This window comes from Helianthus annuus, chromosome 17 (genome assembly GCF_002127325.2).
Source record: "Helianthus annuus cultivar XRQ/B chromosome 17, HanXRQr2.0-SUNRISE, whole genome shotgun sequence".
In the NCBI taxonomy this organism is placed as follows: Eukaryota; Viridiplantae; Streptophyta; class Magnoliopsida; order Asterales; family Asteraceae; genus Helianthus; species Helianthus annuus.
The window spans coordinates 192,107,484-192,133,979 of record NC_035449.2 but is presented as its reverse complement, the minus strand read 5'-3'; the positions used below and the strand labels follow the sequence as shown (position 1 = coordinate 192,133,979).

Here is a 26,496-nt window from a genome sequence, read left to right as displayed (position 1 = left end):
GAATGTCATCGATAAATATAATTACCGAGTTATCTAGCATGGGTTTGCAAACCCGGTTCATGAGGTCCATGAAAGCCGCGGGTGCATTGGTCAATCCGAAGGGCATTACAAGGAATTCATAATGCCCGTACCTCGTACGAAAAGCCGTCTTTGGTACGTCCTCCTCCTTGACTTTCAATTGATGATAACCAGATCGGAGATCGATTTTGGAGAACCAACTTGCTCCTTGTAGTTGGTCAAATAAATCATCAATCCTTGGAAGTGGGTATCGATTCTTCACCGTGAGTTTGTTTAACTCCCGGTAATCGATACACATGCGCATACTGCCATCTTTCTTTTTCACGAATAAGACTGGTGCGCCCCACGGAGACACACTCGGTCGGATAAATCCCTTGTCAAGGAATTCCTGAATTTGAGACATCAATTCTTGTAACTCCGACGGTGCAAGTCGGTATGGCGCCTTGGCCACAGGTTTCGCGCCCGGAATCAACTCGATTCCGAACTCTACCTCCCGTTCTGGCGGTATCCCCGGTAGTTCTTCCGGAGACATGTCTTCATAATCTCGCACGACTGGTACATCCCCAATTTTGAGGAGTTCCTTTTCCGTTTCGCTCGCATATACCATAAAGGCCTTGCATCCATGTTTCATGAGTTTGCGAGCTTCTAGCATTGTGCATAACACCGGGTTACCTCCCTTTTCTCCATATATCGTAACTTGCTTTCCGCTAGGAGACGTTAGTTTTATTTCCTTTCGGAAACAAACCACTTTTGCGTGGTAACGGGATAGCCAATCCATTCCCACTACCACTTGAAATTCTCCCATCGACATCGGGATCAAGTCTATTGCATATTCCTCGTCATTAATGTTTATCGTACAGTTTTCACATACATCGCAAACAATAAAGCTTTTGTTATTACCTATCTCTACTTCTAAAGGCATAGGTAACTTTGTTAGAACAAATGAAGGGTGCCGAATAAACCCATATGAAACAAAGGATTTATTCGCACCAGTATCAAATAACACGCGTGCAGGAATTGAATTTACAGTGAATATACCTGAGACCACGTCAGGTTCGACCTTTGCTTCAGCAGCGGTCAATTGGAAAGATCTTGCTTTGGCTTTTGGGGCTTCACCTCTCGAGTCTTGCCCTTCTTTCTTTCCTGCTAGTTCTGGGCACTCCGATCTTTTGTGACCCGTGCGTTAACAGTTGTAACAAACGGTCACTTTTTCCGGGCATGATATAGCCATATGTCCCGTTTTTCGACATATGGGACAAGGCTTATCTTTGAAGCGACATTCACCCTTATGATTCTTGCCGCAGATTTTGCAATTTGATGTACCGCCCTTTGCATCTGATTTCTTCGTCGTTTCATTCGTTCTTGCTTTCTTGGTAGGGCTTGGGTTTATGTCTTGTGCCCTTCGTTCACCCCGCTCTATACTCTTTTTCAGCTCAATCTCCCTTTCCCGAGCGGCATTGACAATCTCGGTAAGGGTCTCATACTTTGAAGGGGTTATGAACTCCCTATATTATGCGCTTAGCATGTTATGGTAGTAATAAACCTTCTGCTCTTCGTTCGTTATCAAATCATCACAGAACTTCATTTTGTCCATAAACATCCCCGTGATCTTGTCTATGGATTCACCCTTGTGTCTGAGTTGCATGAACTCTTCCTTGATCTTGTTTATGACCGCTTTGGGGTTGTGGTGTTTAAGAAACGGTGTCTTAAACTCCTCCCATGTCATGGCCTTGGCCGCTTCGCTTCCAATCTCCTTCTTTTTATTATCCCACCAGTCTTTCGCTTGACCTCTTAACTGACCCGTGCCATAAGCTACGTAGTCATTCTCATCACAGTGGGTTCTCTCGAATACTCCCTCGATATCGCCTATACATCGCTGACACACGATTGGATCAACCTCCCCACATTATATAGGTGGTTTACAAGCTATGAATTCCTTGTATGAACAAGGTTTTCGTTCCCCAGATTTTTCCTTCGCTAGATTTGAATTATCTTCTAGCTTCTTAATTCTCTCTTCTACCACTGATAAAACCGTATTTTGGATTTTATCAATGAAGTTCGACAAACTGTTTTCGATCGCCTTTCCAACCTCTTCGGCAATCACTATTCTCATTTGTTCGGTGACTCTTGGCACCGCATCACCATCACCTCCGCTTGCCATCTTTGATACTGAAATGTTTACATACATTGTTAAACATTTCATTTATAATACATGCTTTACTTGTTTTGATTTGATCAAGTTTGTAACTTGACTCAATCATTCTTGTTTCATGCCTTTCTTGTGTTTGAGTGTGCTTACACACTCTTGATTCTATTATTCTTGTTTCATGCTTTTGTTGTGTTTGAGTGTGTTTACACACTCTTTTCCATGCATATTTGTTCGTGAATTATTTCTATACTCCTTAAATTTTACTTAAGCAATTACTCTTACCGGATGTTGATCAAGCTCGAACCGAACACTTATTGGCAACCTTAAGCTCTGATTACCAACTTGTAACACTCAGTTTAAAATACTCGTTCTTAACAGCAAATAAGCTTTATATAATATACTAAAAGTAGTCTTTACAAAAACTTTCAATATTCGAGGGTCATTAACAAAACATTTACTTGTATAACCTACTAACAATGTTCCAAATTAAACTACTAGTGTTTACAATATAACAAAACATGGATCAAGTGCGGAAGCGTAACGTTAGGTGTTCGGTTCGAATCGATTGCTTGATCTTCATCCTTTACTTGGGTACCTGAGAACTAACATTTTAAAGAAGCATTAGTACTATCACTTTTGGAAATTTACGTATTCGAATCAGGTCCGAACACTGGTTCGAGAAAATGATCAAAACAAATTTTGTCAAACAGGGCTCCACCGTAATTTACGGTGTCACCGTAAATTACGGTGGCTTCTAGACATTTGGGGCCTACCGTAACTCAGTAGGAATTCACCGTAAAGAATTGCAGGCCACCGTAAATTACGGTACTACCGTAATTTACGGTAGACCCTGCACATCACTCCCTTGTTTAAAATGCAGTTTTCTTGCTGATTCGTTATGAGTCGAAACAGCACAAATTCGCATAAATTGCTGAGCGGCTGGGCTAGTACTTCATACTTGTGTTTTGTTTATAACATTACTCAACTATTCTTAAGCGGGCATGCTTACGAAATCGACTTACACACTAGATTACAAGACTTATTATTTAATTGTTTATACTATTTTCATGCATCGGATCTGCACCTTAGCTCCTATATTAAGAACAAGGTTTCTTAATTTGGGTATGGTGTTCGTTACACGGTATACTCATCATATAATTCTCGCATTATATAATAGTGTCATGCTTCGTGCTTATTACCAAAACTTGTTTGACCCGTTTGGGTGTTAAACTTACACACCATTACGGATATGTAAGATTTCATGCATTTTCACTTGTTTTGACCCATTTACTTGTTTAAGACACTAGTCATATTCGTGACGTAACGGTAAATCTTGGTTGTCGTGTTTCAAAATTGACTACATAAAACTAACAATAAGGTATAATGTAACGAAACAATAAATTTCGTACCTTTAGAGCGCGCCTTTTCCTCGTGAATTCCCCTCGGCTTGTCCGCTAGATGAACCGGACTCTTTGCCTAGAAAAATTCAGTTTTCACAACATGTTTAGAACTCTTTTCATGACCATAATTACATCATTATGGACCATTATCAAATCTGCGTTTTTATCCAAATTTTAACATTTAAGTCCTCACTTAGGCATTTCAACAAACACCTAGCGGGTCAGATTTTCCTACAATCGTTACAAAGTTCGTGGCATGAAATTTAACATCTAATTTCACTTTATTTAACAAGTTTTTACATACATCTTGACATCTATATTTCTGAATCATTTCACAAATTCAGATTTTGTTAGAACAAGAGTCAAATCTCTAGTATTCACCAAGTTTCCCTCAAGTCCATTTGTTCCCCACATGTAAATCCCCAAACCTTACAAACATGATGCAAAGTTTTGACAAGAAATCACATAGGGTTTAATCCTAGACATCAAATTACTTCAAGATTCATCCATGCATTACATATCTAGGCTAAATTTCAGTTTTTCAAAGTTAACCTAGAATTGTGATGGATCAAAATGCCAAGATTTTACATACCTCTTTGATCCTTACAACAAGGGGTTTGCTAATTCGTGTTTAGAACTTGATTTGGAACGAGATTGAGGCTTCAATTTGCAGATTTTAGTTGTGAAATTAGGGTTTGGAGAGCTCCTGTTCGCCCCTCTTCTCCTTGATCGACCAGACACACCAATTTTGGTGTGTTTGGTTTGGTTTTGTCACAATTAGTAGTAAACTTTCGATTTTTTGACAAGTTTAGTCCCTTGACTACCATTTTCTCTAACTTCAAGTGTTTTAACCATAGTATGAGTTATTTCAAGACTAAAATTTAACTAGGTTAAGTTCTTAATTGGTAATTTCTTGTTTATTAATTCTTTGAACTTTATAATATAAGGGTTTATATTTTTGGGGTGTTACATTTTATTTTAGAGTTAAATGCTTGGTTGGTCCCTGTGGTTTTCAAAAATTTCACACTTGGTCCTAGTGGTTTAGTAATTACACTCGTGGTCCCAAAACTTGTCAAAAATGCACTCGGTTGGTCCCCAGCCCTAACATCAGTTAAATTTCTCAGTTAACTGTGTGTGAAATGACTATATTACCCTTCAACAATTAAAAACCTAAAACTAGCTTTTCTACAGCATCATCATCTCCCTGTATGTATCTCAAATAACAATCCTTATGATAAACAAACACACTATCTCCACAAATCGAGTGCGACTGAGGCGAATTCCCAAGGTAGTCGTTAAACACTGCAATCTGTACAAGCCAATTAATGACAGCTAACACACTAGGAAACGAGTGAGGCGTTCCAGGTGCTTTAAACGCAGATTTGTTAATAGGACAATTCAAGCAATTCAAAACCGCATACAAATCATCCTCTAACTTCTGCCCAACTGGATAATCGAGGCACTTGAGAACGTGTTTTAGGGTTTCAATATTGTTACTGTTCGATGGTAAGGGTTTGAGTTTGAGTGTGACCTGGCAGTTGGTTGTGGAGAGGAAGGAGTTAATGGTGGAAACGGCGTGGAGTTGGTAGGAGCGGTCGGTGATGGCGACGGCGGCGTTGCGGTGGTGATTGGCGCCGGTGGAGTGAGCGGAGGACGGACGGCTGCTGCAGAAACTGGCGTCGGAGTCGCGGCGGGAGATGGAGAGTCCAGATCGGAGACCTACAATTCCGAATCAGAGATCTGGTAGAGAGATGAGAGGGAGAAAGAGGGGCGGAGGTGACAGGGTGAGAAGATGATGGTGATGAAGATGATGATGGTGATGGTGGGTTTATAAAGAGAGTTAATAAGCAGAGGGTATTTTGGTTATTTAACATGAACTTAACTGAGAAATTTAACTGATGTTAGGGCTGGGGACCAACCGAGTGCATTTTTGACAAATTTTGGGACCACGAGTGTAATTAGTAAACCACTAGGACCAAGTGTGAAATTTTTGAAAACCACAAAGACCAACCAAGCATTTAACTCTTTATTTTATACCCTTTCTCTCTTGTGGCATAACACAACCATCATAAATGGCATAAATGAATATTAACCAAAAGCAGGCAAAACTTTCAATGGATGTAAATTTTGAAAAACCCACCATACATCGCACGCAACATTTCTAGGCTACTAATGATGAAGCATAGCGAAAGCACTTTTGCCTAAGAAAAAAACCATGAATAATAACGTTGATTGTTGGATCACATGTGTAATGATATCTATATACAAAAGTACTAGCACTATCTGTCTTTACATGTACATATTTATGCATTAAAATTAAACAAAATAATTTTGTCCATCTGTTAATATACAAAAAAAGTTTACATAATTAATATTAACGTTGATTTTCCGAACCGCGCGTTGCGGCAGGACCCAATGACTGCAAAACACGTGTCACGGTAAGCAGATACCGAATATCAAATCATAAATAAAAATGACATGGCAAGGATAATCACTCCGTCCTAAAAAACGATTTTAAATAATCTAATATATAATAATAAGACCCACACATCCTACACGTTGGAAATTCGGTTGTTTTCAGTTCAGTTATTACGGTGCTAATACGTTAAAATATGGATGAGCTCGGTACCGGTAACGGCACTGAAAGTACCGATACGGAAAATCATCGAAATTAGGTACCGGCACCGAAAATGCTCGGTACAATACGGTATGGTATTTGAAGGTAAAAATCAATAAATACAGGTATGGTGCTAGACCGGTGTCGAACCGAAAGTAACGATTCTGAAAAAGCCAAAAGGTGGGTACCAAATTGGTATCAAAAATGATTTGGTATAGTAAATTTGGTACCGATACGATACCGGTTTGATTACAGGATTTGATACGATTTGCTCATCAATAATATAAATATATCCAAGTTATTTTTACATGCCACAATTCATTCATTACAGAAAAAGACAATAAAGAAAGCGAAATAAGTTGTTGTGTATATAAAATCTCATTCAAACGAAAACGAAATACAGTTTACTTACTGTGTGTATGAAAAGTAAACTAAACTGTGTAATTACTTGCATTTCTACATTGCTACAGCCTACAAGATTTGATGAGCTCGGTACCTACCGGTACCGAAAATACTGTTACCGAAATCCCAAAAGTGGGTACCGGTACCGAATATACCTGGTACATTATGGTTCGGTACCGGTCGGTACTGGTACGGCACCGGTATTTGAGGGTAAAAACCAGTGAATACCGGTGTCGAACCGGTACCGAAAATACACCCGGTTTGATAAATATGATATCAGTACTGGTACCCAATATCATTTGCTAATCTCTTAGTGAAATTACTATTCATTCAATTGTAATTTTAATATATAGGTAATTTATTAAAATTTTCATACGTTAATAAGACTATGGGGTGTGGTTCTTTTAAGTTTTAAGTTCACATAGGCACCTAGGGATGGCAATGGGTCGGGTTCGGGTCGGATATTGGTAATCACATACCCATACCCGGTTGTAAAATCGTGTCCCACACCCTACCCAATACCCGTCGGGTATCGGATATACCCGCGGGTATCGGGTATACCCATTAGTTTGTTAAAAGATATAGATTGGGATTTCCAAATAATTTTTTTTACTATTATAATTATTATATAATTTTATTTATGCAACAACTATTATAAATTAAAAATATACATTACACATATAAGTTTTATCGTAAACTAAAAATAACTTTATAATATTTATACACTTATATGTATATACTTCATAACATACAAAATATAAATACTATTATCAAATACATGTGTTAAAGGAAAATTTATTTTTTGATATTATGAACATACTAAAATAAATCACTGATAGATAAGGTTTAATGGAAAATAAAAATATAAATTAAAAACTTCGGGTATATGATCGGGTATATAGTTCGGGTAAACGGGTATGTGCTTTCGGGTAATCGGGTCGGGTATCACCTAATCCCATACCCGACCCATACCCGCGAAAATTTTTAAAACTAATAACATACCCGACCCAATACCCGTCGGATATCGGGTATACCCGTCCCATTTGTATCGGGTTTCGGGTATATCCGTCGAACTTGGGTATTTTTGCCATCCTTAGTTTGCCACCACATCACCTTCACTTCCACCTCATCAATTTTCCCCAAGAGTCGGGTGTGCCCCCCCCCCCCCCCCCGGCCCCTTCCCCTTCCCCTTTCGTTTTTTATATATTTTTTTGTTTAACATATTTTATTTATAAATAACATTTTTTTACTCCATTAATTTGTTAAAATAAAAAATAACTAAAACATATTTTTAATTTAAATTAAATTATAAACATTAACATATATAACTACATTTTAAGGTAAAACAAATTTGAGGGGTCTTTTTAAAATTAAAACCAAATTCTATAGGTATTGTTTAAACAAAACCAAATTTGAGGGGTATTATTTAAAACTAAAGCAAAGTTGAGGGTTTAAAAGTTAAAAAATAACACTTCACCTCCTTCTTCATCTTCCATTAGGGGTGTAAACGAGTCGGGCCGAGTTCGATCCCGACTAGGCTTGAGCTCGGTTCGTCATGTTTTTATAAAGCTCGGCTTGGTTCGAGCCTACTTATTTGAGCTTGAACCCGGCTCAGGAATAAAACCCAAAACTCGGCTCGAGCTATTTTGAGAAAAACCTCAAACGAGCTAAAAGCTTGAATCAAGCTCGCTTCAATATCATTTAAATCAGCCAAAGCTCGGCTTGAGTACGACTCATCAACGTTATCATCATTATATTTATATATTATATATAAAAAAACTAAAATTTTGTTTCTATTTCAGGCTCGACTTTGAGCTCGAGCTCGTTAAGGCTCGACTTGTTCGAGCTTTTAACCAAGCCGATAACAAGTAGCTCTCGAGCCTATGGGCTTGTTTACACCCCTATCTTACATACCTATAATAAGAAACAGAAATAGAATGATAACAAAAACTATTAAAATACTCACAAAACTTAACATTTTTTAATCGGGGAGAAACCCCCGTGCACACAGAAGACAACTCGAGAGGGGCGGTGTTCCCTGACGGGAAAGGGTGCCACCTCACCACCCTGTTCTCCTCCTTGCGCCCACACCCCACGGTCTAATTTCCATATCCAAGCCTACATCAATTTACTTAGGGTAAATTTCACTTTCGTCCTTTATGTTTGTCCCGGATTACAATGGATAGCCTTTAACTTCAATAATTACAGGCACGGTCCTTTATTTGAAAAACTTGTTACGCCCTATGTCCTTTAGCCATAACCTTGTTAAAATTTTCAGTTAAATACTGCATGTGCCTTGCACATGAGGTATGTTAGTAATTTTCGTTCTATATATAAAAAAAATCTTTTTTTTTCTTTCATTTTCACAGTCACACATGACCCAGACCTTATCCTCTTTCCCTTTCTTCTCTCTCTCTAGAAAATGGCCAACCACCACTACCCTTGTGGCGGAGCCACGCCGGCAGCTCCACCTCACAGTGCCGCCGATGCCAAGTCTCTTCTCTCTCGAGAAACCATAACCCCACCTTAAAATTCGTAACAACCAACACAACCATCAACGCCAATAACCACCATCACCGGCAATAACCACCATATTTGACAACCACCAACTCCAACAACCACCCCCCAGCGAAGATGCCAACGTCTCGATATGTAACAAACCCCCAATTTTCAGAGATGTTTTTATTTTCCAATCTTTGAGAAAAAACACCCCGAACCCCCAATTTTCTTCCCCAAAGTTACCACAAATCACTTGATTTCTTCATAAAACAGTACCTAAACAACTTAAGTTTAGATGGTAACGGCGGATGGCTTATGGTGATGACGGCGGAGATGGCTTATGGTGATGGTAGCAGTGGTGGTTATAGTTGCCGGCCGGAGACGACGTTGGTATTGGCAGGAGAGCACGATAGCCAAGACTGTATCCAGAATATTATCATGGAACCAGGGTGCTCATGGTTGCTGGAGGCTGGGGTGGTGGTTGTCGGATGGTACTGGTGGTTGTCTGGTGGGGGAGAAAAGGTAGAGAGAGAGGAAAGAGAAGAGAGACAGAGAGTTTGTGTTGTGATTTTATATATGTTTTTTTTGTACTTTTTGTTTTTTAGTTTGATTTTGTTTTTTTTTTTTTGTATATACTTTTAAATAAAATGATATGGTAAAATAACTAAAATACCCTCATGTGCAGAGCACATGTCATGCTCAACTGAAAATTTTAACATAATTTGTGCTAAAGAACCTAGAGTGTAATAAGTTTTTCAAATAAAGGACAGTAGTGACTGTAGTTATTGAAGTTAAAGATTATTCATTGTAATCCAGTACAAACATAAAGGACGAAAAGTGTATTTTACCCATTTAGTTATTTAGTTATGAAAGAATTGATAATTTTTTTATGTCATCGACACCATCAAATTATGTCTAACAAATTCCAAGACAAATCAAACCAATTCTACAATTTCTTTACTGTTTACATGTTTCACTTTTGATTTTTTTTTGAACGGCCAACAAAATTTTATTTCATCAACTAGCAAGGAGCTAGACATCAAATATACAAGCCAGTTACATCAATACACCAAAAAACCACAATCCAAATACTACATTATAATGCAAAAACTACACCAATCATTCCAAGTCCAACCAAGCGATCTCGACCTCTTCTTTATCCATTGGAAGCTCATTGATTTTGACTCTTCTAAAACCTTAGAGATATTCGGATATGCATTTCCAAAAATTACCTCGTTTCGCATCCGCCAAAGACTCCAAACGACAACCTGGAAAATAGCGTTTAAAACCTTCTTCCTCTTTTTGGATCCGCCCACCGAAACATGCGTATGCAGTATGTCTTTGAAACTGAATGCTAGCATAGGCGGAATCTTGCACCATTGCCAAATCGCAAGCCAAACCACTTGGGCGAAATGACAAGAAACGAAAATATGATCACTTGTTTATTCGTACTCACCGCAGAAAGGACAGTTCGTAACACCTGAAACTATATTCCTTGCTGCAAGGGCAGCTCGAGTAGGAAGTCTTTCCAGATTTGCCCGCCATGAAACGATTCCGACCTTTTTCGGGACGAAACTATTCTAAAAGAACACATCATTCGAAACAGATCTACCGAACGCCGCTGCCACAGCCTTAATACTCGCCACTGAGAAAGAACCCGAAGGATGAAGCTTCCAGATCCACTTATCCGGACTTCCAGAAACATTGAAACTGAAAAGGAGAGCTGAGATATTTTGCAACTCAGCCTGCTCATCTGTGTTCAGATCTGGCCTACTCCAAGCCCAATTAAAAATGAGCCCATCTTCCCCCCATGACACACGGTCCAAAATGCCACAGTTTTTATCAATTTCAAGAGCAAAAAGCAGCGTAAAAGCGATGTACAGTGGCTGTACTCCAACCCTAAAATCTAACCAGAAAGCTGCCGAAGACCCGAGACCCACCTTACACCAAATCAAATCATTAATCATGATACCTGTTCGTTCCAAATGCTCCCGAATTCCAATAATTTGTTTCCAAGGACCCGCGATTGATACCTTCGCTGGGAATGAAGATCAGGATCTTGAATTATGGTGAATGGACCACACAACTCTTCTCCATAGACTATCTTTGTCCGTCTTGAACCTCCACCACCATTTTGATAACATTGCCAAGTTTGCGTCACGAAGTGAGCCAAATCCTAAACCACCATATTCCATAGGAGCGACGACATTTTCCCACGCCATCCAACTCATTTTAGATACTTCATCCGATCCACCCCAAAAGAATGTTCTTCTAAGTCTCTCTAAAAGATCCAATACTAATGATGGGGCTTTGTATAAGGAGAAAAAATATGTCAGGAGAGAATTTAGAACCGACTTAAGAAGGGTAATTCTTCCACCATACGAGAGAGTCTTTGCCTTCCAAAGGGACAAACGGGTTTTGAAAATATCTATAACCGGCTTCCAATTTCTAGCGATATTCATGTTCGCACCCACAACCAAACCCAAGTGTTTAAAAGGGAAGGATCCCTTTTTACAACTAAGGACTTCCGCCATATGTTGCACGGCTGCATCACTAACCCCCACTCCAAATATAGTGCACTTAGATAGGTTAACCTTCAACCCCGAAGCCAAGTAGAAACACCTCAAAATTCTACGAAGGTTAACGGCATTTTCACAAGACCAATCCCCGACAAACACCACATCATCGGCATAAATGAGGTGTGTTAAGGTTGGACCCGCATTTGTGCATTTTAAACCTCTAAAAACACCTTCCGTTGCGGCCTTCTTTATTATCCCCGTTAGTGCTTCCATTGCAATCACAAACAAGAAGGGAGACAACGGGTCTCCTTGCCGCAAACCCCGAGTGCATTCGAATTCCCTAGTCGGAGAGCCATTTACCAATACCGAAGCTTTCACCGATACAAGAGTGGCCATAACCCAACCCCTCCACCGAGCCGGAAAATTCATTTGCTCCAAGACCGAGTCTAGAAAGTTCCAATTCAAAGAGTCATATGCTTTATTGATATCAACCTTGAAAATCATACCTTCTTTCTTTACCTTGAAAATCACTTTCGATTTTTTGTTTACGCTTCTCAATATTTGTTTTAATTATATCTCACAATATTTAATTTTGTTATCATATGTTACAGATTTCATTTGTATTACTAATCCACCAATTTTCATATTGTAATTACATGGTGTTAATACATCCTTAGCACAAACGGTTAACAAGGATGCAGTGTACAAGGAAAAACTTACAAATAAAACAATAGATCTTTTAACGGTGAATTTCTTTTTTAGTGACCTAATGTCACATTGTTTAAACGGTGGCTCTAGTCAAGATCTGCCTAGACTTACATTGTCTTAACCGGACTCGCATTGGGTTGGTCAGATTTGGTTACGACGTTCCCCCAGAAACCGTACTACCTCCACACGAGTTGTCTCGCTGAAGTAACAGCCGAATAAAAACCGAGGTGTCGCTCAAGATCGAACCCCCTTAGTGGGTTTGTCACCATCATTACCCAACCACATATAGATGTAGTGTACAAGTAAATTTTTAGAGACATTATTTAATTGTAATTAAATATTTTGCAGATTTAATATAACATTTCTTTCATTTTAAAAACTTATTTACAAACTTATAAATTATATATTTCACACTGTTAACTCGTGTAGCACACATATATTTAAACTAGTAAAATGTATAAAAGATTATATTCCAAAACATTTTTATTGATATTATAGGAAACACAGCAAGTTATACAAGATAAAAAAAAAAAAAAAAAAAAAAAAAAAAAAAAAAAACCCAACTATGTTGACACGACATTCCACAAAGAAAATCTTTTAACAACAAATAAATAGATGCTGACATGAAATCTTTTGTGCTGTTAGGGTGAGAGGGGCACTCCCCTAACAGGGGAGTCCCCTCTCTTACACATAACCAATTCTCGTGTGTCACGTCAACTCCCCTTTTAAACTCCCTTCACACCCTTAATTTGATGGCGCCACTCCCCTCTTAACTCCTCTTATTTTTTTATTCAAAAAAAAAAAAAAAGGGTTTTGATTGGTTGAAAATCAGGCTGGCCCACCATCTCCCCCTCTCCTTCATCGGTGACTTCTCCCCGCTGCCACTCACCGAATTGGGCCACCGCAGGGATGGCGGCGGTGTTCCCGCTCGGGGAATAGGGTCACCGAAATGCCTCCCCGCTGGTGCCCCGGACCCCCTTATGTAGCAACAACAATCAGCTGCACATGGACTGAAGACAGACTTAAAACTTTGTTGTTCCTGATCTGAAATCTGGCAACATGTTCGTTAATTTTAAGGATTTTGTCCAAATCTAAGGAAGTTTATTTACAAGTTGAATTACTATACTTTAGCTAGCAACAGTCAGTTGAAATTCTACCACGGCCGGGTTTAATATAATCAGGTTCTCGTCAAATTTGTTAACACATTTAGCTAGAGAGGCTTAGTTCGAATCGATATTATGGGTTCGCGAGTTGACTCGTGTTAATATAGTCTTGTATATTATATTATTTATTGTAAATTTGTAGTTTAAGAGTATATGTAAAAACTAAGATTTCGTATTAAACGGAGTATTTTTGTGTCTACTTGCAAAATTCGTGTTGTGTTCATTGCAATTTGCAAAAGTCGCTAGGCGCTCCCTAGTCGGTCGATCGGGGAATTGAGAGTACTAGGCCTAGGCGGAGAGTACTCGGGGAGTACTCAGACATGTTAAATTATAAATAAAATTAGTTTTTGGAAATTAAATATATGTCAAATAACATAATTTAATAATATCTAAAACAAAATACATGAAAATGATATTCATTCTTCAATATAATAGGCATAGAAATTATGTTTTATTATTTTTTAAGTCAAACTTGGCCCTAGTTGACCAACTAAATACGATTTTGACCGAGGTTGACCGCGTTTAACCGATTCCGAGTAATTAGGCGGAGTCAAAGAAAGTCGCCTCGGCAGCCTACCTTGTAGCGACTACTCGGGGAGTACTCGGCCTTGGAAACCTTGTTTTACAACCATGGACTTCAGGTTCACGTGTTGAGATGATTTTCTGGTTTATGTCAAATTTCTAGGTTTCACTAGGGCTGACAATTCTGACACGAACACCATAAGACGACACGAACCTACACGAAGTTATCATGTTTCGGGTTTGACCTTAACATGTTTCGTGTCTAAAATAGGTCGACACGATAAGACCTTAACAGGTTTCGTGTCTAAACAGGTTAAACCCCGTTAAGTACATGTTAATAATTAAAAATAAAAAAAAATATTATATGTGGGTGTGGACATGAGATCATCAGTTATGGGACCTGGGATGAATTATATACAAACACACGCGTTTCTTTTTCAACAATCCAAACCATAATTTTTAAATCTCTCCCACAAACACCACCATTCCTAATTCGGTTCACAACTTCCCCAATTCGGTAGTGTTCGTGTCTTAACAAGTCGTGTTCGTGTCTTAAACAGGTTGTATGATACATTGGTAATTTTTTCGTGTCTTAACAAATTGTTTCGTGTAACTTGTTTATTAACAGGTTCGTGTTTCGAAAATCTGACACGATAAGATTTCGTGTCGCCTTTGTGTTTACGTGTTTCGGGTTCGTGTCTTATAGTGTTCGTGTCTTAACAGATCGGGTTGACCTGTTATGTCAGCCCTAGCTTCCACCCACCAACACGTAAACATGACTCATTTAACATGTCGGGAACAACACAGTTGCACTTTGACCGACATTAACGCATGCCTCAGTTTCTGCACTTCTAACCTCATTGCATCCATGACTTAAAGATAGCAATACGGTTGGGTATTGGGCAACAAGTCAGACTACATGGTATGGTGATGGACCATCCTTGGAGGATGATCCGCCACGTAGGCGACACATCATAGTCCTCACTAAGATGGTCCATCCTCCAAAACTAGAAGGCATGGTAGGATGATCCTAGTCATAGTCCTTCAACACTTTTTATGTTTTTTTTTATTTTTTTTATTATTTTATTTTTTTAACATTTGACAAATATACTAATAAAATATTTTCATTAATATTAAACACACATTACATAAATATTAAAAAAAACATAAACTTAAAAAAAAAAGACTTAATAAAAATAAACATAAAGTTAAATAATTTGATGCTTTATAAAGATGTAAACTTTAAAAAGATGTAAACTTTAAAAAAATACGAACCTTTTACCGGGTTGTCGGAAGTGCCAATGAAAGCCTTGGCTAAGGCTTCTTCTTCGATTGGGGTCCATTTAATCGCCTTCGGTTTCGACGCTTGATCACCCGCTACTTGTTTCCCTTTGTTTCGTTTTCCTTTCCCTTTAGGCGGTTGGGTTTCGGGCACAATCTCCACATCATCTTCGGGTTCGGATTGAACGGGGGGTGTGGGGATCGGTTGGGGTTGAACGGGGGGTGTGGGGATCGGTTGAGGTTGAACGGGTGGAAAGTTCCAAGCACCCCGCATCATCATTTGTTGAAGAGCTTGATTTTGGGAGATTTGAGTGAATTGGTTGGGCGATTGTTGGAATGACGCAAACGCGTTCGATGAAAATTGGGAGAATTGGTTCGGTTCTAGCGTTGGATAATATCCCGGAACCGAAAAAACATTTGGTTGGGTCGGATTGGTGGGAGTATTCGGGTTGTTCGAAGGAGTGTTGGGAGTATCTGGGTTGTTGAACGGATCCATGAAAATTATGTGGAAGAAGGTTGAGAGTGTAGTGGAAGAGAGTGTAAAAATTATAGGAGAAAATGGTGAATTGTGGAGGTTAATTTGGTGTTTGATAGTGAAAATGGATGTTTAATTTATATAATTTAAAATTATAGCCGTTTGGCTTTATTCAAAATATAGAAATTTATTTTTTTTTTTATTAACGGTCATATTTTAATAGGGGGGCCCACACTTTTTGCGTCGTCGCCAACGTCCATTTTCGGACGGAGAAGACGGGGACGGTAGGGGGCGGCACGGTGTTTGGACCGTCGCCGACCCGCGACGGGCCGGGGCCGACCCCCATACCGTATAGCCTCAAGCTAACCAGGTTGAAATGGGTCGGTTTTGTATGGATCAAAATGGTCCTAATTAGTTGACTCATAAACACTTCGCTAAGAGTTTTGAAAACGGGTGGAAGTCTCCTAACTTAGCTTAAAACATCCTAAATCGTTTTATTTAAAGAAATAGTATCACTAGTGTAATATAACAACTTTGTAATCATTTTTAGTAATTCTTAGCATGGCGCCATGAGGGATTTTCTTTTCTTTTTTGGATAATTCACAAGCATAAATACTAGAGATGACAAGATGGTTAATGGGCAATACGAGCAATATTCATCAAGGGCGGACCCAAGCCCAAGTTATGGCTTGGGAGTTGGGTCGGTCAACCCCCCCCCCCCCTCCCCCCCCCCCCCCCCCCCCCCAAAAAAAATAGTGTCTTTTATAGGCAAAAATCCCGACCGCAGTACCGCACCCCTTGAAAATTTGGTTGATGAGTTGATCCCTTCGTTTAATTCCTGGGTTCACCACTGATGTTCATACAGTTTGAGCATTAGTGATGCAGAACGTAAACATTCAAATGGCTCAAGAACATAGAGTAAATTACTTTTTGAGTCCCTGCATTTTAGTGGTTTTAACCACTTGAGTTTAAAATAAAAAAAAGTTTAACGCCCTGAGTCTCTAACCACTCATTTTGTAACATTTTGAGTCCCCGTGTTTTAATAGTTTTAACCACTTGAGTCCAAAATCAAAAGTACAAGCGTTAAAAATTGGACTCGAAACGTTATAAAATGAGTGATTAGGGACTCAGGACGTTAAAATTTTTGATTTTGGACTCAAGTGGTTAAAACTACTATAACATACGAACTCAAAAAGTAATTTACTCAAGAACATATTATTAAAAATCAACAGCTATAACGAACCAAAAGGTTCAAAGAAACCTCAAAGGTTTTCAATACGATAATCAAAACTCAAAAACTACTTAAAAATAAATCTCTAAATCTCAATTCATAGATGAGAGTCATAACTTTAATAGGAAACTTTAATAGATGGGTCAGAAGGTGATGGGTTGACCGACAAACACTTTTTTTAAACGGTTTATTTAAAAAAAAAAATTAACAATATTTTTTTGTAATCATTCTTAATACATTAACTATTAACAAAATGCAAAATATAATTAGGGAAAACTATGACCACTAATCATCCTTACCCGATTGACCCGCACACAGAAATTACCTATTTTGACTCGAACTCATTTGATCCGCTTAATACCACCACATGGATAGCCCACTAACCAAAACCGCATTTGGCCCAAAGTTGACCCATGGTTTCTCTAGCAACAAGAACTCGTTGACTATCAAGACCAGGCACTCTCTCGACCCGTTGACTACAGTCAAAGCTCGGTTAACAACCATGGCACATCAGGTCTAGCTCTTGCTCTCAAGTCTCAACCCAAATGGATTTTGACCCGACCCGATTGAACACATTGTAGCATGAGCTGTTTAAAGAAGCCCGAGGATTATCGGGCCAAAGCCCGTGTGAGCATGTTACATTTTAGAAATGAAAAAGACAAATATGGTTAACTTAACATACTATATTAACATAACCCGTGTTCATATCATAAATTAGAAACACGTAACGATACATATATTTAGGGTCAAGGACCAAACCGCCCTTTGTTATTGCTTTCCTTTCGGTTTTGGAGAAATCTGCACAAACTGGTGATGACGTGGCGAAGCGTTAGGTATCGAGAGGGTTCGTGGATGTTGCTGGCCGTTTCTTTGAAACGACCCAACAACCGATCGGGTCGGGTCCGGGCTGGACCCGGCCCGTTCAGGTTGAACAGTTTGTAAATAATAAGATGAGCCCGCCATGTCTCTAAGGGCTGGCAAAGGTTCAAGGCATTCAACAACTTCACTCATTAAAGGCCGGGCTTTCGGGTCACGGCTAAGACAACGGGCCGCGAGTTGTGCAGCCTTTTGGGCTCCTTTTATTGAGAAATTGCCTTCTAATCGAGGGTCTATCAACCTATAAAACCGTCTCTTTTCTCCTAGTTGTGGACGGGCCCATTCTACGAGGTTGTGTTCCCCATTCGGACGCTTTTTGTCCATTGACCTCCGGCCGGTCAACATTTCAAGTAAAACAACACCGAAGCTATAAACGTCACTTTTTGTACTCAGGTGTCCTAAAAAGAAATACAGCGTTACGATTAGTAGACAACTTGGCATTTCGACCCATATACTTTCACAGGGTGATTCGGGTTATCTTTTTTCTCTAACGGGTCAAGTGGTCAACTTAATAAAGTTAAAAAAAAAATTAAAAGTAGAGTAAAATGCCATTTTTGTCCCTGAGGTTTGGCCAGTTTTGCGACTTTCGTCCAAAGGTTTGTTTTTCCGCATCTGGATCCATAAGGTTTAAAATCTTGCCATTTTCATCCAGCTCGTTAATTCCATTCATTTTTCTACGTTAAGTCAGGGGTATTTCCGTCTTTTTTGTTTCCTTGAAGGCGATCCGGTCTATTTCAGGGCTATTCGGTCTTTTCACATAAAGTGAAATAGACCAATTCATTTTTCTACGTTAAGTCAGGGGTATTTCCGTCTCTTTTGTTTACTTAAGGCGATTCGGTCTATTTCAGGGCTATTCGGTCTTTTTACATAAAGTGAAATAGACCGAATTTCTCTTTAAGTTAACAAAAAAGACGGAAATACGTCTGACTTAAGAAGAAAAACGGATAGAGTTAACGAGCCGGATGAAAATGACAAGATTTCAAACCTTTTGGATCCAAATGCGACAAAACAACCCTTTGGACGAAAGTCGCAAAACCGGCCAAACCTCAGGGACGAAAATGACATTTTTCAACCCAAACTTGACCCGTACCAAAAATTTACCTGTCATCACATATTCCGGAGCTGCATAACCGTAAGTTCCCATGACCCGTGTAGATATGTGAGTTTTATCACCTTCCGGGCCATCTCTAGCAAGACCAAAATCAGAAAGCTTGGCGTTGTATTCCTGACAAAACAAATTACGATTTCAGTCCATTAGTTTAAAAATTACGATTTCAGTCCCTGTGGTTTCACTTTCGTAACTATTTCAGTCCACCTCGTAACCATTTCAGTCCATGTACTTAACAGACCACAGGGACTGAAATGGTTACGAAAGTGAAACCACAGGGACTGAAATTGTTACGAAATTGAAACCACAGGGTCTGAACTCGCAATTTTTAAACTAATGGACTGAAATAATGATTTTTGACAAACCACAGGGACGAAAACAGTAATTAACTCTTAAAAGTATCAGCATTACATACTGCATCTAGCAAAATATTGGAGGTTTTAAAATCACGATAAATGACGGGCCGTTTTGCTTCTTCATGAAGAAAAGCAAGTCCCTTAGCGGCACCGAGAGCTATCTTCATCCTGATGGACCAAGGAAGAGGCAATGATCCTGCAACAATATATTTTCCCCATAAAAAATGAACCAGCTGGTTTTAAATAAATTTTGAGTTAATTGCCCGGATAGTCCCTGTGGTTTTATGTTTTTTCACGCTTAGTCCCCAACTTTTGGAAATAGCAACTGTGATCCCTGTGGTTTGTTGTTTTGTTACTCGGATAGTCCCTGGCCTAACAGACATTTGTTTTAAACGTTAAGTCCCCTCACGTGTCCCTCACGTGAGGGTATTTTCGTCATTACGAGTACCAAAAACGTAAAACCACGTTAGGGGACTTAACGTTTAAAACAAACGTCTGTTAGGGCCAGGGACTATCCGAGTAACAAAACAACAAACCACAGGGAGCACAACAGCTATTTCCAAAAGTTGAGGACTAAACATGAAAAAACGTAAAACCACAGGGACTAAACATGAAAAAACGTAAAACCACAGGGACTATCCACGCAATTAACTCATAAATTTTTATCTGATTTTAAACACTTTTTACTAGGGGAATTTATAAGCCGTTGAAACCGACTGAATCGCCCAAACTGAAGCAAGTCGGTCGGTTTAACCGGTTTGAGATTCATATGGTTCGGTTTTGATAGTTTGTATGTTGAACAGTCCAGTACCAGTTTGGAACTTGCAACCGGCCGTGCAAACTGATTCGACCTTTTACACTTTATTATTTATAGAGTAAAGTACACGGATGGTCCCCTGTGGTTTACCAAAATTTTGGATTTAATCCCTAGCTTTTCAAAAGTACACAAATGGTCCTTGTGCTCTCCACTTTGTGACGCATTTAGTCCCCAGCTTTTTCTAAATGTACATGGATGGTCCCTGTGATTTGCACTTTGTAACGCATTTAGTCCCTAACTTGAACATTCCAAAAACCGTTAGATTTGTTGGTTGGGGAGTTAAATGCGGGACAAAGTCAAACCACATGGACCATCCATGTACTTTTGGAAAGTTAGGGACCAAATCCAAAATTACACAAATGGTCCTTGCGGTCATCACTTTGTAACGTATTTAGTCCCCAGCTTTTTCTAAATGTACATGGATGGTCCCTGTGGTTTGCACTTTGTAACGCATTTAGTCCCTAACTTGAACATTCCAAAAACCATTAGATTTGTTGGTTGGGGACTAAATGCGTTACAAAGTCAAACCACATGGACCATCCATGTACTTTTGGAAAGTTAGGGACAAAATCGAAAATTTTGGTAAACCACAGGGACCATCCGTGTACTTTACTCTTTTTTATATTTAGAATATAAAGTTAACAGTCAAACATATGTATTTATTCATGAGCCATATTGTATCATTTTAAAAATTTGTAATAGAAACTAATGATTATGAAATAAAAAGAGAAACAAATTAATTTAAACTGCTAAAACCGGTCGTCCAGTCGACTCACCCAACCCAGCCGGTTTGGTTTGTTGTTTCCCGAAAGCGTAGTTAGTGAATCGACCCAGAATTTCCAACAAACGGGCCGAACAAGATCATGAACACCCCTATTTCTTAATTCCATTAAAAAAATCTCTTCTTTTACTTTTTGGTCATTTTATCTATTTATTCCTTAGAGAGTAAATTACGTTTTTAGCCCCCTGTGGTTATATCACTTTTACTATTTTAGCCCAAAATAAGAATTTTTAACATATCTGCCCCCATGGTCTCTATAACTAACCATTTTGGCCCTTAAGTCTAACTATTTTAGCCCCCATGGTCTCGATAACTAACCATTTTAGCCCCCATGATCTCTAGACTTAGGGGCCAAAATGGTTAGTTATAGAAACCATAGGGGCAGATATGTTAAAAATTCTTATTTTAGGCTAATATGGTAAAAGTGATATAACCACAGGGGCCAAAAACGTAATTTACTCATCCTTAGATAATAAGATTTGTCGAACACTCATCGACTAGTTGATTCGTATAATCACGTTCAAACGCACATCCAAACACCCTTTTTGAAGTAAAACGAATGATCAAAAGATAAAGAAGTGAACATACTTCTGAATAAGTGATTCTCCAAGCTCCCTCTAGGCAAGAACTCGTACACTAGCAACCGTTGATCATCTTCGATGCAATAACCGATCAGTTTAACCAAATTCGGGTTCACAAGATCACCCAAAAAACTCACTTCTGCCTGCCAAAATCAACATTCTTTTCAATATTCAAAGCCATTAAACAAGAAACCAAAACTTTATTTAGAGTAAAATGTCATTTTCGTCCCTGAGGTTTGGCCAGTTTTGCGACTTTCGTCCAAAGGTTTGTTTTTTCCGCATCTAGATCCAAAAGGTTTGAAATCTTGTCATTTTCATCCGGCTTGTTAACTCCATCCATTTTTCTACGTTAAGTCAGGGGTATTTTCGTCTTTTTTGTTAACTTAAAAGACGATTTGGTCTTTTTCACTTTATGTAAAGAGTAAACTTCTGTTTTGCTCCAAACCTTTAAAAATAGCCATTTTACTCCCTGATGTTTCGGTTTTTATGCCAGTTTGCTCCCCGCCTCTAACTCCATCCAAATTGTTTGCTTTTCCATTTTGCTCCCCACAGGGAGCAAACTGGCAACAAAACCAAAACATCAGGGAGTAAAATGGCTATTTTTAAAGGTTTGGGGCAAAACCGTTTTTAAGTGACCAAACCACAAGGAGCAAAACGGAAGTTTACTCTTATGTAAAAAGACCGAATACCCCTGAAAAAGACAGAATGGCCCTTTTAAGTTAACAGAAAAAGACGGAAATCCCCTGACTTAGCGGAAAAAAAATGGATGGAGTTAACGAGCCAGATGAAAATGGCAAGATTTCAAACTTTTTGGATCCAAATGCCGAAAAAACAAACCTTTGGACAAAAGTCACAAAACTAACCGAACTTAACGAACGAAAATGACATTTTACTCATTTATTTAATTTTTAAATGAACGAACCAGCCACTCTTTATGGCCCTGAACCCCATCATGGTTCAGTGTTTTGACAGCAACAGTAAGCCCAGTGCCCGGTTTAACCGGTGCAGTTCCATTCTCTTCAATCCATCCTTTAAAAACGCACCCAAAACCACCTTCACCAAGAAGACTTTCGGGTCGAAAGTTTCTTGTTGCCAGTTTAAGATCATTAAATGCAAATTTACGAAGACGAGAAGCAACTTTGAGCTCTTCTTCGGGTTTTGGTGATGACAAATTGTTGTTATCACAGTTGCTTGTCGTTGTCGGGGTGGCCGGGATTTCGGGTTGATCTTTGCTAGTGTTAGTGGCTGATTTAGCTTCTGCAATTACAAAAGATATTGGTTTAGATTGAACATGTAATCTTGCAGCATAAAATAAGTTTGGAGTAAATTACGTTTTTGGCCCCTGTGGTTATATCACTTTTACTATATTAGCCCAAAATAAGAATTTTTAACATATCTGCCCCCATAGTCTCTATAACTAACCATTTTGGCCCCTAAGTCTAACCATTTTGGCCCTCATGGTCTCTATAATTAACCATTTTGGCCCCCATGATCTCTAGACTTAGGGGCTAAAATGGTTAGTTATAGAGACCATGGGGGCAGATATATTAAAAATTCTTATTTTGGGCTAATATAGTAAAAGTGATAAAACCAAAGGGGCCAAAAACGTAATTTACTCAATAAGTTTGTAAGTTAAAGTTGAAAGATTTAGAATTTAGGGGGTGTTTGGCAAATTCCGAAAGTGAAAAAAGTAAATAAATAAAAAAGGTTAAACGACTGGTTCCAAGTTTAAACGTTGGTCGAACGCTAAACTACCTAACCACCAAATATAAACTGTGAACTGAATCGCGTTAATCTCAAACCAGGTGAACCGACCGACTTGCTTCAACTTAGACGGTTCAGTTGGTTTTAACGACCACTACTCATCATTATTGAAAGTTTTACAATAATGTTAGTCATAGAGTTAAATGTCATTTTAGTCCCTGTGGTTTGGGCCATTTTGCCAGTTTAATCCAAATGTTTTATTTTTCGCCTGTGGGTCCAAAAAGGTTTCACTGTTGCCATTTTAGTCCACTGGGTTAACTTCATCCATTTATTCTGTTAACGAGAAGGGAAATTCGGTCATTTTATATGGCCGAATTGCCCTTCTAGTTAACAGAATTACATATTAAAATGACCGAATTGCCCTTCTCGCTAACAGAAAAAATGGATGAAGTTAACCCAGTGGACTAAAATGGCGACGGTGAAACCTTTTTGGACCCACAGACGAAAAATAAAACATTTGGACTAAACTGGCAAAATAGCCCAAACCACATGGACTAAAACGGCATTTAACTCATAATATTAATAATTAATAATTAATAAGTAAATAAATAAAGCATCCAAACACCATCTTCTGCAAAGTTTTGTTGGAGTTGAGTATATGATTCAAAGTACTTCATAAAAAGACAGACTTGTGAAAAAAAAAACAAAAAAAAGATGGGAAAATTGTCAAAATTACCCTCTTACTACAAGACAAAATAGCACATGAGTTGTGGGGGAGTAAATTTGTCAAACTCAAATCATTTGAGCACAAATCAAATCCCATTTCATAACATATAAATAAACCCATAATAAATAAATTAATTAATTAGCTAGCAAAAAAAGGTCCAAATCATGCACTCTTTTATATCCCAATATAAAAATAAATATAAATAAACAAATAAATAAAAAAGTAAAGACGAGATTAAATAAGTCATTTAGGATGTACATGGTCGGGTTTGGTCAGTTTTAATAAAAAAATTTGGGTTGAACCGCTAACTACGATTTTGAGGAACACAAACCGAACGGGCAGACCGATGCCAGTTTAATGTTTCGTTTTGATAAACCTCGTTAACGACTATAATACGTATACATAAATAACAAAACCGGTTCTAGTTACACCGCTGATTTCAAGTTTCAAACTGTTAAACTGTCATAAGCATACAATCAACCAAACTCGTTGGATCTTAAACAGGTCAAACCGCCAACCCGTGCCCTAAATAATAAGATTATATAAAACAATTTACAAAAATTATAAAAAAAAAAAACAAACAGTAACAAACATGATGAATGTCATCGACATGAACCCGGTGACCAATAGGTCCTGTACATAGAAAGTCACCTTTCAAAAAAAAAAAAAAACCATGATGAATATGGTTAAAAAACAGAGTCAAGATTTTACCATATTGACTACTGATGCCACTGGTGGAGCTATCAACTTTGGATCTTGAGGAAACACAGCTACCAATAAATCCCCATTTATTCCAACACCCACCAAACTCATGATCACTTTTCTTCTTTTTCTTGTTCTTGATCTTGATCTTTGAGTTCATAACATGTAAAGATTCCACCTTTACACCTTCTTGATCACCAGATTTCATTTTTCAAAACAAACCCACCAAAAAAGATCCAAATTTTCTCAATTTTTTAGTGATTTTATTGTTCAAGATGCAAGAAACAAAACCCAATTGAGATTAAAAACATCTTTCAAAGCAACCCCTTATCATCAAGTGAAATTTGAAGCTTACCCACAAGAAAAGATTCAAACTTTTTCAATTTTTGAGTGAATTTATTGTTAAAGATTGAGAAATTAGATGCAAAGAACAAAACCCAATTGAGATTAAAAACATCTTTCAAAGCAACCCCTAATCATCAATTGAAATTTGAAGCTTACCCACAAGAAAAGACTCAAACTTTTTTCAATTTTTGAGTGAATTTATTGTTAAAGATTGAGAAACTAGATGCAAGAAACAAAACCCAATTGAGATTAAAAACATCTTTCAAAGCAACCCCTTATCATCAATTGAAATTTGAAGCTTACCCACAAGAAAAGATTCAAACTTTTTTCAATTTTTGAGTGAATTTATTGTTAAAGATTGAGAAATTAGATGCAGAGAACAAAACCCAGTTGAGATTGAAGATGGAAAATGATGGTAGCATGCACTCACATCAGAAAAGCAAGAAAGATGAGAGCTTTTTGACTTGCATACACAAGAAAATTCCCTCAAAAATCAATAGAAATAAGTTTTTAAATGTTGATTGAAAAGGGGTAATTCGGAATTTTCTAACAAGATGACAACTTTATAAAAAATAAAATAAAATAGGGTTGTAGAAAAACAAAAAGGAGATTGAGATCACATATTAAATTTGGCAATGAGAGAGAGAGAGAGAGAGAGAGGGGGTGCAAGCTGTATGAGAGATATAATGTTGGGTACAAAAGCACCCACCACCAGGCACCACCTTGGTATGTCTAGTACTCCAAAAAGATTTGAAATCTTAAAAAAGGACTGACTTGTTCAAACTCACCATGACAAAAAAAAAAAAAAAATTGTAATCTCACCGCGGTTCCTATGCGAAATGGTACTACCAATCAACATTGAAGTTGCGACGTGTTAATATGAAAAATTAGATTGAAACGTGAACAAAAAAATAATAACTAAGTCGATTTAGGATCTATGTGTTGCGACAAACCTGTTAAACAGGAAAAAATAAACGGCTTAAAAACGTTAACCCACACATGCACGTTGCGTCGTGTTAACTCACAAAATTTTGAACGAAGCGTAAAAGCTTTGAACCACACACACATTGTATCGTGTTAACTCGCATAATTTAGAACGAAACGTAAAACAAAAAAAATACGAAATATTAAAAGTATAGGGAATCAAAGTTGAAAGTAAAAAGTTGTGAGATTAAATTGCAAAAGATGAAAACTTTTGGGTTAAAAGTAAAAAAATCAAATAGTTTTGGATTAAAAATGCAATATCAATTTTTTTAAACCTCCGTAAGCATTGGGTACAACCCCCTATGAAAATAAAAAATTGTTTGGTCTCATTGTTATTATGGTCCTATAAGTTTTCTTTTAGAGCATTTACGATAGCTTAATCGTACCTCCTCGTATCTTGAAAATCTAAATTAAATGTCTAAAAATTGTTTTTTTACTCTACATCTGAACCACTATATCTATACCTTGTTTTTATAATTTGAAAAAAAAAAATCGCTACAGTAACTTTTTATATATGAAAAGTAACTAGTC

At 38.0% G+C, this 26,496-nt stretch overlaps 1 protein-coding gene across 1 annotated transcript; it reads right to left on the bottom strand.

The window, feature by feature from the left end:
• Positions 1-17,634: 17,634 nt before the first annotated feature.
• Positions 17,635-25,722, bottom strand: LOC110926005 (probable serine/threonine-protein kinase PIX7). Its single transcript, XM_022169783.2, has 6 exons — positions 24,646-25,722; positions 22,426-22,760; positions 21,511-21,646; positions 19,384-19,520; positions 18,962-19,085; positions 17,635-18,258 (listed from the first exon to the last, which is right to left on the bottom strand). The coding sequence occupies exons 1-6, from the start codon at positions 24,842-24,844 to the stop codon at positions 17,753-17,755; spliced, it is 1,437 nt and encodes a 478-aa protein (XP_022025475.1). The 5' UTR covers positions 24,845-25,722; the 3' UTR covers positions 17,635-17,752.
• Positions 25,723-26,496: the final 774 nt, after the last annotated feature.

Bases quoted from the DNA above. Each gene is read 5' to 3' on its own strand.
- LOC110926005 (XM_022169783.2), bottom strand. From the start codon at position 24,844: ATGAAATCTGGTGATCAAGAAGGTGTAAAGGTGGAATCTTTACATGTT. The intron at 19,521-21,510 runs GTATGTTCACTT...ATATTGTTGCAG, and splicing joins GGAGAATCACTTATTCAGAA to GATCATTGCCTCTTCCTTGG. The intron at 19,086-19,383 runs GTATGTAATGCT...TTGTTTTGTCAG, and splicing joins CCAATATTTTGCTAGATGCA to GAATACAACGCCAAGCTTTC.